This window comes from Pelophylax lessonae (genome assembly GCF_965119305.1).
Source record: "Pelophylax lessonae genome assembly, chromosome: 2".
Taxonomy (NCBI): Eukaryota; Metazoa; Chordata; class Amphibia; order Anura; family Ranidae; genus Pelophylax; species Pelophylax lessonae.
In genome coordinates, this window is record NC_138769.1 from 514,751,493 (window position 1) to 514,764,192 (window position 12,700).

General features: G+C 45.1%; 1 protein-coding gene across 1 annotated transcript in view; it reads right to left on the reverse strand.

Moving 5' to 3' along the window:
• The window catches only part of PIBF1 (progesterone immunomodulatory binding factor 1), a 319,829-nt gene that overhangs the window by 286,642 nt on the left and 20,487 nt on the right, over positions 1 to 12,700 (reverse strand). Inside the window, exon 4 of the mRNA XM_082245629.1 lies at positions 1,806 to 2,004. Coding sequence (XP_082101755.1) covers positions 1,806 to 2,004 — 199 coding nt within the window. The remainder of the gene's footprint in view (positions 1 to 1,805; positions 2,005 to 12,700) is intronic.

The window sequence follows — 12,700 nt, forward strand, 5'->3', positions numbered from 1 at the left end:
AGCTCAGAAGGGGAAGGGAAGTTAATGCGCTCCTTACCCAGGTGCTTGAAAAACTTCCGTTGTTTCTTCAGGGGAGACACAGGATCCTCCCATTTTAGAGCTTCCTTAATAGCTCTGATTAAGGGCGGCACTAAGGCAAACTCAAAGCCTCCCATGGCCCCTTCTTCAGAATCGCTGTCTGATGACCTTGCTGAAGTAAGGCTCGGTTGAGAGGGGCCCTGATCTTCCGGCACTTCAGCTGGAGAACTGGATGTGGTGGGACCATGTGCTGGAGCAGTACCCCACTCCTTCAGGGACTGTTGCACTACCCTCTTCACTAGGGTTTCCAATCTGCGGTCCTCGGGCTCCCTCTCACCGGCTGCGCGAGCGAAACATGGCTCGCATGAGGACTCTCCTCCGGGACATGCGCCCCACAACCCCAACAATCTCTCTGATCTGTGCAGTGACCATGGTGTTGTGTATTGTGTCTGGAGGAGGAATTAGAGAGTCTCCTCTGAAGCCTACTTCCTGATGGAGACTCATGACGTCTTGATCTGGAGGATGAACTCCTACGTGGTCTGACAGGGTCTCTATCCTGAGGTGCTCCAGACCTAGAAGAGCTGATGGAGAAAGATAAAAATTGGGGAGACACTGGATTTAGCCATGAACCAGGAACCAGCTAGCCCCCCCCCCCTGAAAACGGCAGCACCCACCTGTTATGAGAGTATGAGAGGGCTGGCCACAGGAGGGCGGTGACACAGGATCCATACTTCAGGCCAAACAAGCAGACTGATAAAGAAAGGTAGCATACATCAGACACAGGAACAATACAGTGGATAGTATAATGTAACCATCCTCCTCCTCCTCCCCCCCCCCCCCCTCTGCCTGTCAAACACCTTTGCACATACCTGTAGCAAGGAATCCGGAAACACAGGGAAGCTGCCACAACGCCCACAGTACTTCCCAAGGGTACTGGGGTTTGACAGCTGCTTAAAAGCGATGACGTCAGCAGTGACGCGGCCGCAAGTTCGCATGCGCGAACCAAGCCTCAGCTTCGCTCGCAACGCACTGCGCATGTGCGGGACCGGAAGGCGGCAGTCCGATTGGCCGAAGACAGCAGAGGAGGAAGAGGAAGGCGTCCTGGAACGCAGGAAGCGTTCCAGCGCCATTGGGGCCCAAAATACCGCTAGCACCAGGGAAAGAAAACACAAAGAGGAATACATAAATAACAAATACCGCTGCCATGAAGAGCTGTACCAATAATCTTCAGACCCTGTCAGAGTATGCCGGCCAAGCTTCAGTCAACCGCAGAGAGCTGGGGGATTTCAAGTGTCACTCAACCGCCCATGGCTGGACCCTGGACACGCAGACACCATCCAAAATATCTTGAGGTGAGCTGGCCATAGATGGACCTACATCCAAAATGTAGGTCCTTGGAGGAGGACAAAAAAGGAACACTGGCTGTACCTGAGAGCTGAAATTTATGGGAGGGGGGTCCTATACCCTTGGAGTGGAGGCAGGGTTAACCCACACGTAGGCTGCCATGGAGACTGTCAGGAAAACAGATTTATTTATGACAAGCCTTCGACTAACCAGATCAGACTCAGTAGCCATGACAGGAAGTTTTCATTTGCCTGTAAAAAGTGGAAATTCCTCTAAATTTTGCATTTGAAGTGACAGAAATGTTTCTCAATGACTACATGCTTTCATTAACTTAATTCTGTAGCAGAATATGGTCTAAGAATAAGAATTGTGCATGTTAAATAAAATCAACCATGTCCAAATAACAGTGTATACATACAGTACATTTTACGTAAAACACTCACAGACACATATTCAGGGATAGAGAGTTGATCCTCTGGTAGAGCTTTCAGGTCGTCGTACATTTCCTGCGTCAATTCCAGGTCACGTAAACTACGACGTATGTCCCCTGTTCGCTCCCTTAATTGGCGGTTCGTCTCTTCAGATTGCTTAAGCCTTTGCAAAATTGTTTCCATTTCCTTTTTCTTAATTTCTTGATCCCTCCTAATAATAGAAGGTTATTAATTTCAATTCTAGGATAAGGCATGCACTCATAAAAAAATGTAACACAACAGGCTCTACATCATTAGCTCTAAGGAGTAATGAGGCTACTAAATTGAATAAGGACTACAGAATCAAACACAGTCATGTGCATAAGGCTATCTAAATATACAATAGTGCTAGAGTATTAAGCACTACAGTGCAAAGGTTCTTTTACATTAGAAATGGATTCAAGGGTAAAAGGTCAGCTATGCATAATTATTTTTTATTAAATTACATTTTATTACTATTACAAATACTGAAAAAAAAAGTGTGGGAAAAAACACTGTTACAATAAAACAAAACAAAGTGACCGGATTTGACTGACAGCTTCTGCTGCTATCAGCAAGACATGCGAGGTCAGGGAGAGGGGAGAGAAGACCTGCAGCTAAGCAGAGCGCTGGATTGATAAAGGACTCAGGAAGTGTTGTTGGGGGGGGGGGGGGGGGAACAGAGTGGAAGGTTTTTTACTTGAATGCAGAGAATTGTCAAGGTGTTGCCTTGCCCTCCTGTTGGCAGCCATCTTGGACATGTGCAGACTGCTGCCTCTTATAGACTCTGCATAATCACTTGCCTGCTGCCTGGGCATCACACAGTGATGATGCTGCATATCTGACTATATCTATGACCTGATGGTTTGCAGTCCTTGCCCTTGCGTTTGTGCTCCAAGGTGCATGTCTGCTAGCAGGCTTCTGTTCCCCGTGTTCCTCCGTGTATGACCTGGCTTGGCTGACGACTCTCTTGGCTCTTGACCCTGCCTGTGCAGATGATCCCACATCAGAAGACTACCCGCTTCTGGACCCAAACCCGGCTTGGATGACTAACCGCTTCTGGACTTGACCCGGCTTGTTCCTGCTCTCACTTCCTCACTCTTGCTGTCTGTGTGGTCTGGTTTCCTGACGCCCTGACAGTATGCAAAAGGCCATGAATCCTGACGATGCAGGTACTCCTACGCTCCCCATGCTGGTTACAAGGCTCGATCAACAAGATCAACTTTTGGGTCAGTTCCCTCAGGCGTTGCAGACATTGCTTGCACGCACAGCGCACCTTGCTCCTGGTGCTGCTAGGCTGGTGGTGTGACGGGAGTCACTTTGGGCGCGGGGTGACCAGGAAACTGGGGGACACTGGGGATATGGTTTGGATTGCTCCATATGGGACAGTGATATTCAGGAATGATGTCTCTCTTGAAATATGAAGATTTTATCCCCTGTACATTGTGAGGTCTCTGACCAGGAAGTACAACTCCTACTATGGGCATTCCAGGAAGTTTAATGTGGAGACCGACTGTCTAACGATGTTGCTTTTGTCTGAGGTGGCTTTCCATTCACCTATTGTTAAGTGTGCTCATGAACTCACCTGTTGTCTGCTAAGGGATGTATTGACACTCAGAGTAATGTGTATTGGGGGCTCGTTATGTAACCATTGTGTGATGTTGGGGGCTGGATTTGGGTCATTATTCATGTAGTGACTGCATTACTTCTAACGTGTATATAAAGCGTGTATTCCTTTTCAATAGAGAGTGTCTGATTCCTGCTTGACCCTCAATACAGAGCCATCGTCTCATACTTGGGAGGGGGGAATTATTCGTATGGGTTTGTGTTCGGGAATGAAATGTCCTAAACGACTGTAACCCCTATCATAGCCGGGGTGTCGTTACAGGTGGTTCCTCCTGTTGTTGCACGTGCTGCTGCTCCTGTTGTCGCTCCTGCTCCTGCAGTTGCTGTAACAGAGGGATGACTGGTTCAGCCCCCCTTCTGCAGCGCTATGGGGGTGAATCGAGTCAGTGTTGTGGCTTCATAAACCAAGTAGGCATTTATTATGAGATGGTTTCTCAGGCATTTTCTTCTGATAGGTCCAAGGTGGGCTTCCTAATCTCGTGGCTCTCAGACAAGGCCTTGGCTTGGGCGAATCATTTATGAGAGAACGATAATCCTGTGATACTCGATCACCCGAGTTTTGTTGCCTTCTTTCGTAGGGTATTCAACGTGCCTCCTCCCTCTGCTCCAAAGCAGCTCCTGTCCATTCAACAGGGTATACGAACTGTTGCCGAGTATGCCATTGAATTTCATACCCCGGCAGCAGAGGAAGGCTGGAATAATGAGGTTTTGGTGGCTGTCTCTCATGGTCTCTCTGATGCATTGAAGGACGAGATTGTGGCCAAGGATCTCCCTGACGAGCTCAAGACTCTCATTTCCTTCCCGATTTTAATCAATACCAGGCTCAGGGAGAGAGTGCCAGCAGAAGCCTCCTACGTTTTCTTTCCCACCCATTCCTCCCTCACCTCCCACGCCTGCTGTGGATGGTGCGTCTGGCTGTGAACCCATGCAGCTGGAGTTCACTCGCCTTTCCGAGGAGGGAGGGCCGGTGCCTGTATTGCAATCTTGGTGGGCATTTCCTGAAATTTTGTCTGATCCGTCCCGGGAAAAGCTTGCACCTAAGGTCCTGTCGGGGGCAGATCTTAAATGGAATTTCCTCGTCCATGGTTTCCCATAAAGATAGACTGCAAATCACAGTTGTCCTCTCCTGGGCAGTGGGTTCATGGTTACTCAGGAGTTGGTAGACTCCAGTGCTAGCCGTTATTTTATTGACAGTGTGTTTCCTACTGCAAATTCCATACCCTTGCAGCCTCGCATTTCTCCACTAGTTATCGATGGAAGACCCCTGCAACGGACACAGGTTACCCACGAGACTGTTCTGGTTGATATGGCGATGGGGGCTGCTCACAGAGAATGAACCTGTTTCCAGGTTATTTCGTCCCCATGCTACTCTGTTGTTTTGGGGTACCCTTGGCTTCAGAAACACAATCTGACCTTTGATTGGTAGTTAGTTGGGATCCTTTCTTGGTCTCCACAGTGTGGCGCAGTTTGCATCCATGGGCCTGTTAAGGTACATTGTACCTCCTCGGATTCAGTATTGCCTACTGAATATCATGAGTATCAAAATGTAATTTGACAAGGGGCACGCTGGTACTCTTCCTCCTCATCGTTCGTATGTTTGTGCAATAGACTTGCAACCTGGTGCCAATTCCCCTCATGGCAGGGTTTATCCTCTTTCGGTTGTAGAGAATAAGGCCATGGAGGAGTATGTTGCAAATGCGCTTGCCCGGGGGCACATTCGCAAGTCCACTTCTTCAGCGGGCGCCAGTTTTTTTCTTCGTAAAGAAAAAAGGGAGGCGAGTTGAGACCTTGCATTGATTATAGGGGCCTCAATCGCATCAGGGTCAAGAATGCATACTTTATTCCGTTGATTACTGAATTGTTCGACCGCCTCAAGGGAGATACGGTCTTTACCAAGCTTGACCTAAGGACCGTGTATAACCTCGTAAGGATCAAGGAGGGTGACGAGTGGAAGACCGCGTTTAATACCAGAACCGGTCACGATGAATCTCTATTTATGCCCTTTGGCTTGCGCAATGCGCCCGCTGTCTTCCAGTTCAGCAGTGATGTCTTTTGTGATATGTTGCAGCAATGCGTGGTGGTCAATTTGGACGAAAACTTGATTTACTCGGACTCCACTGAATCACACTACCTGGATGTCAGACGGGTGCTGCAATGGTTACGCGAGAATGGGCTTTTCTGTGAACTTGAGAAATGTGAATTCCACCTGTCTCAGGTTGCCTTCTTGGGATACATCATTTCTGCTGAAGGGTTCTCCATGGACCATCAGAAGGTTTTGACTGTTCTACAATGACCTCGCCCCAGTGGTCTCCGTTCCATTCCGCATTTCCTTGGCTTTACCAACTACTATCAGAAATTTATCAGTAACTTTTCCTCTTTGGCTAAGCCTATCTTAAATCTGACCAAGAGGGGCAGCGATTCCCACAATTGGACGCCTGCTGCCATCCAAGCTTTCGAGGCCCCCAAAGTCTGCTTTCGCTTTAGCTCCCATTAGGTCCCATCCCAACCCTAGTTTGCCCTTTGTCCTAGTGGTGGGTGTGTCCGAGGCGGGAGTAGGCGCCCTTCTGTCTCAGCCTTGGCTCCTTATGGACCCTTACTTCCTTGTGGGTTCTACTCCAAGAAGGGGTCTCCATCTGAATGCAATTACGAGATTGGAGACAGAGAGCTCTTGGCCATTATCCTGGCTCTCAAAGAGTGAAGACACATGCTCAAAGGTTCTGTGGTTCCAGTTCTCATTCTCCCTTAACAAAAGAATCTGACTCATCTCTCAGAGGTCAAGAGGCTCACACCCTGTCAGAAGGGCCATATTCTTGTCTCCTTTTACCAAAGTGGTCTCCTATTTGCCAAGGTCCAAGAATATTAAGGCTGATGCCTTGTCTCGCCAGTATTCCGAGTTGTCCAGGGAGGACTTCGTGCTGACACCAGTCATACCTCCAGACCATATCCTGGCCATCGGCACAAACTTAAACTCTCCTCTTGGGGAACAGATCTTGGCTGCCCAACCTGAGGCTCCCAAAGAGAGACCTGCTGGCAAATGTTTTGTACCTGAGGGGTTGCGCATCAGACTGTTGTGCACGTACCACAATTCCAAGTCATGGTAAGAACCAGATGTCCTGGGCTATTTCCCGTTACTTCTGGTGGCCATCTCTCTGCAATGACGTTGCTGCGTATGTGGCTACTTGTTTGGTCTGTGCCCAGAACAAATCTCCTCGGCACTTTCCCTTGGGCCTACTCGAACCCAATCCCAATGGGAAACGTCCCTGGTCTCACCTAGCTATGGATTTTATTGTGGAACTTCCCTTGTCTCGAGGCTACACGGTTATCCTCATGGTTGTCGATCGGTACTCCAAAATGTGCCACTGTGTTCTGTTTAAGAGGCCGCTTATCGCTCAGGAGCTTGCCTCAGTGTTGGCCAGGGAGAGCTTCAGTTTACACCGGTTGCCCATTAATGCATCTATGTAAAGCACAGCCAACAGTCTGTGTGCAGGACCCTTGGTGCACCACCAGTACAACACATTTAACAATAAGTATCTGAATTGTGCAAAAGCCTACAATCGCGAGACAGAACAATGCTTCATTTTACCTGCACTGCAGCACCAGTATGGCCGACCATGCACGGTTTGAACCATTAATGGACACAACCAGCCTGCCGGATTCTCTTACAATCATTAACTAGCGGCTCTGGCCGCTAGCAATAATCATGGTCTTCTCCCGGCGAGGAGGTCCTCCCCCGCCCGCCCCTCGGAGCAGACAATTGCTCGGCAGGAGAGATTCTCCAGTCAGGACTGCCTGTGTTGATGGGGGAATCGTGTGAATGAGTTGCAGGAAAGAAATCTACACCATGTATGGCCTGCCTAAGTGAAAGAGCCCTAATTTTTTTACAGACAAAATAAGACACTGTAATAGCGTCTCTCGACTTGTAATGTGGACAGGCTCCAGAGTTGTGGAATAGGTTATTTTAAAATCTGTTACTTAAACAGCATTTGCATTGGAAAGACAAAAACAAAAAAAAATATTTCTTGATCATCATCATCGTTAATCTTCTTATAGCTTATTCTAGGAATCACAGAACCAACAGGCTGAGCAGGTTAGCCCTCACTTCTCCTTGCCTGGCCACTAACTTATGTTCGTCACAGGGGGTCATCACAGGGGGGTACCAAGGATACCAAAGTCTTCCCATGTTAACTGAAAATCTAATCCTGCCCTGGGGGCTGAAGCCTTCTTCAACCTTTGAGACGGTTCCTAGGACTTTGATCAGAGTCACAATTTAGTTACCGAAGGTATTTAGTAGAACTGCTTAAGGTAAACAGTAATTGCTTAAAGACATCAGTAACTGAAGGCGACAGGTGCTTGAGTGAGAGCTTTTCTTTGTTTAATTCATTCATGGCATATAGCTCTAAATTATGCAGAGGCTCCTAAATAATACATACTATACCTACACATTTGCAAGCTAGTTTTAGATGCTGTGCTGCGGTTTGCCAGTATTCCATAGTTCTGCGTGATATACAATATTATTTTCAATAATTAATATTCTAACCAGTTGTAGTATAAAGAAATTCCTTTTAGTAAATATTTCTATGTAAAGAATACTGACAAAGATTACAAACGTTACTATTGTATTTTTACAACCTAATAATATGAATTGATTGCTATTATCATAAGAAAACGAACTATGGCAAACAAAACAGAGTCACCTCCAACTCCACCTCCTCCTCTTCTCTTCCTTTTTCAATAAAGGTCTCCCATGGCTCTGTCCGGTGACTTATTCTACACTCTATTTACGCCTCCTCCCTTGGTCAGTCAATAACCTCCTGTGGCTTCCAGTATCATCACTACCCCAGCAACACCAAAATCTCTCTCTCTACTCCCCTTTAGTCTCCTTGTGTATCACCAATTTACTAACTTGATATTAACTCAGCATGAATACAGTGCCTTGAAAAAGTACTCATACCCCTTGAAATTTTCCACATTTTGTCACGTTACAACCAAAAACGTAAATTTATTTTATTGGGATTTTATATGATAGACCAACACAAAGTGGTACATAATTGTGAAGTGGAAGGAAAATTATAAATGGTATTTGAAATTTTTCACAAATAAATATCTGAAAAGTTTGGCATTCATTTGTATTCAGCCCCCCTGAGTCAATACTTTGTAGAACCACCTTTCGCTGCAATTACAGCTACAAGTCTTTTTGGGAATGTCTCTACTAGCTTTGCACATCCAGACAGTGATATTTTTGCCCATTCTTCTGTCCAAAATAGCTCAAGCTCTGTCAGATTGGATGGATAGAGTCTGTGAACAGCAATTTTCAAGTCTTGCCACAGATTCTCAATTGGATTTAGATTTTGTCTTTGACTGGGCCATTCTAACACATGAATATGCTTTGTTTTAAACCATTCCATTGTAGCTCTGGCTGTATGTTTAGGGTCATTTTCCTGCTGGAAGGTGAACCTACGCCCCAGTCTCAAGTCTTTTGCAGACTCTAACAGGTTTTCTTCTAAGATTGCCCTAAGATTGCTAAGTGATGGCACTGTAGAGAAATAATTAACTAATATTTTCTGTATCCATCCATCTTCCCATCAACTCTGACCAACTTCCCTGCATCTGATTAAAAGCATCCCCACAACATGATGCTGTCAATACCATGGTTGTGGAAAGCAGGAAAGTATAGCCGCTCAGGTGTATGTCTAAGAACCTGGTGCAGGTCGGAGCCATAATCCGGAAGCATGCAAAATATGAGAGGATTGACCGCACTCTGGTAGAAATATTTCTTGAAATCAAAGATGTTTCCTTTATTGTTCCAATAAAATCAAGTGACAGACAGTGTACAAGCAGACAAAGGTTGACGAGTTTCACGACATTACCAGTCGCTTACTCATAACCACACAGGTTTGCAGTTGTGCCATACTCTTTTACTCTTTCCATTTTCAGATGATGGACTGAACAGTGCTCTGTGAGATATTGAAAGATTGTTTTTTTTTTTTTCATAACCTAACCCTGTTTTAAAATTCTCCACATCTTTATCTCTGACCTATCTGGTGTGTTCCTTGGCCTTCACAATGCTGTTTTTTTCACTAAGGTTCTCTAACAAACCTCTGAGGGCTTCACAGAAAAGCTGTATTTATACTGAGATTAAATTACCCACAGGTGGAGTCTACTAATTAGAGGGACTTCTCAAGGCAATTAGTTCCACTAGATTTTAGTTAGGGGTATCAGAGTAAAGGCTGAATACAACATTGCAAACAGCCGGTAAGTATAACATGTATGTTATTAAAAAACAAAAAAAAAAAAAAACACTTTTAAATACCACTTAAACACTTTCCTGCACACGATCTGTAAAAAAAAAAAGCTCCCCCAAGGCGATATCTCACGCTGGGAATACATTTATAAATATTTTCTCCTTTGACAGCCACCAATAAAGGCTACAGTGCTTATCTTCAGCATGTTGTGTTTAATGCTATAAGTTAATTACAGTATTTAAAAAAAGTACTGTTTTTTTTTTTTAAAGGTTTGTCAAACTATATTAAAAAAAAAAAACAAAAAAAAAAAAAAACACTACCACAAAAAGTTTTTTTGTTAAAAGAGTGTACAAACAAAAGCATTATTGGCATGCAACGGTTAACTTGACAGTAATTTTATTGACTAATTTACTTATCAAAATAATGTTTTATACATTTGTTGGACTTAATGCACACGGACGCTTGCAGGCGTTTTCTATGCATACAGTAACATTTACAGCTCTTTACCACTGCAGGGGAGTCACAGCTGGAGCATACAGCCATTTATACAAGTGAATTGCTTTGTTTGGCTATAGTATTTCCCTGACGCAAAGGTTTCCTGTTTGGGATGTAAGTCCTATGCACGTGTATGGTCGGGTACAGCCCTTGACTTGTATGGCCAGCTGCCACTCCCTAGGCATGGGAAAGCATTGAGAATTTTACTGTAGGCATATAAAATGTCTGCAAATATCCCTGTGCATGAGGCCCAATGTATAAATAAATGAATCATAGAACTATTGTTAGGATAACTGACACATGTTAATGATGCTGTATTTGACCTGGGCATCTAGGCATCAATGACCTCGAAAGCGAGCATCTTTTACTTAAATCTTAAACAAAGGAAAAAAGTAAATGAGAAATAATTTTTATTCTCCCAGGAACATTTCTCTATATAGAGATTCAAATCTTGACCTAGAGCAAAAGTATAATGTTACCATTTAAACAAATGTTGCAATTTATTGGGAAAGAAAATATGCTTTAACACTGCAAACATTAAAGTAGAATTCAAGTCAAACCTTAACTTCTCTTAAAAATGCTCCCTCCACCCTACTAAAACCTATTTTGACTAACCCATGTAAGAAAAGATCTGTATACCTACCGATTTCCAGGCCACTCCAGTCTGATCATGTGATCTACTTTGTCAGCAGGAAAATCACGTGATCTCCTGTGTCAGCAGGAAACTGGAGAGAGTGCTCAACAACTGCTGGTAACGCCTGGAGCAGTGACGTAACCCATAGACTTACTATGGGCCATCCGTTATCGGCAATCCCTGCAGTTGGGGCTGGCTGACAAAGGGGAGCCGATCAGTTGACTGACCTGGAATTAGGTACGTATATAGATCTTTTCCTACACTGGTAATCAAAACAGGTGTTAGGAGGGGGGAGGGAGTATTTTTATTAGAGAAGTTTGGAATTGAACGGAATTCTACTTTAAATAATCCACAAACCATCCAAATAGGTTACCCCTACAAATTACTGAAAAAAGGTTCATACAATTCTGCATATATTTTAGTTATACAGACTGATGTGGATTGTCCAATTTCAAGGACACGTGAAAAGCTTTATTACTTAGATTTTAATATTAAAACAATACCAGGTTATCAGTGAGATCAAAAGTAAGACCGCGCATATTGGGTCATGAGAGACAAGCAATGACATGCTAGAGGAAGGTGTTTACAGTTCTCCCATGCCTCCTATTTCTGGTGAAACTCTAGGGAAAGCCATTTTATCTGTGAAATGGTGGTGTTTCACTCCTGCGTCTCCTGAAAAGATGGCATTATTAAAGCCTAAGTTTAGCTGAAATAAAATGTAAAACAAAAAAGCAGCACAAGGCAAATTATCTGTATTACAGTGGTGGACCTACCAAGGCTGCAAAGGTCGCATCTGCAACTGGCCCTGGCGATATGCCACTGTGGGGGGGGGGGGGGGGCCCTGGAACGTGACAGAACTCTGTTCCTCCATCTCCTTCAGCCCTGTCCTTTGCAACCTGTCACTTAGCACAGGAGGCGAGGTCCCAACCGCCTATATTTTTAAATAATGTGGTGTTTTGGTAGATGGCTCCTTTCCCCATTTGCTGCCTGTCAAATCTGTGCAGCACAGAGCCAAATGCAGCGCTTTGAATCTCCTCCTCGGCTCTGTGCTTCAGTTCTGATTGACAGAGCTGCCAATATCAAACTGTTCTGTGCTTAAAAAAGCAAGTTCATACTGGAGTGGTGCTGGCTGCATGTCTAAAGAGGAGAAAAGGCTGTGGAGAGCAGTGAAAGGGGTGTTTTGACAGAGGCAAAAGAGCTATGGAGAGAAGGTGAGAAGTGCAGAGAGACAGCTGTGGGAAGGTTAAGGATTTGATGTAGAGGGGAGAGGTGGGAGGGAGAGTAAGGGGAATATGTACCAGGGATGAGAGCTGTGGAGGGAGATTTGTCAAGAGGCGAGAGAGCTGAGGAAGGAAAGATGGGGGAAGGGGGTTGTGCAGAGAGACAACTCTGGAAAAGTTGAGGGTCTGGTGCAGAGAAGATTGTGCACAGGTTAAAGCTGGGAAGGGTTTTTTTTTTTACAGAGATGTGGCGGGAGGGGGATTTGTGCAGAGGGGAGAGCTGTTGTGATAAGCAGTGGATAGTGGTTGCAGAGATGTGATGAAGAAATGCAGAGGTGAGTTGTGTACTGGGGGCACAAAGATGAGCTGTGGACAGTGGGTAGTGCTAAGGTGAACTGTAGACAGGGGGGCAGAGTTGAGCTGTAGATAGGATGAAGAAGAGGTGAACTGTGGATGGGGCAAAGAAAAGGAACTGTGCATGAGATGTGAATAGATGGATAGGAGGCACAGAGGTATACAAAGAAATGGGGAATTTTTCCTTGGGGAGGACAAGGGGAATTTGCTGGGGGACAGCAAGCTCTATGTGTATTTTCTGTGTGCATATAACCACACAGCTGTGATCTTACGATGCTGTTGGTGTTAATAGGGCCAAGGGACCTGTCACAGAGGGCA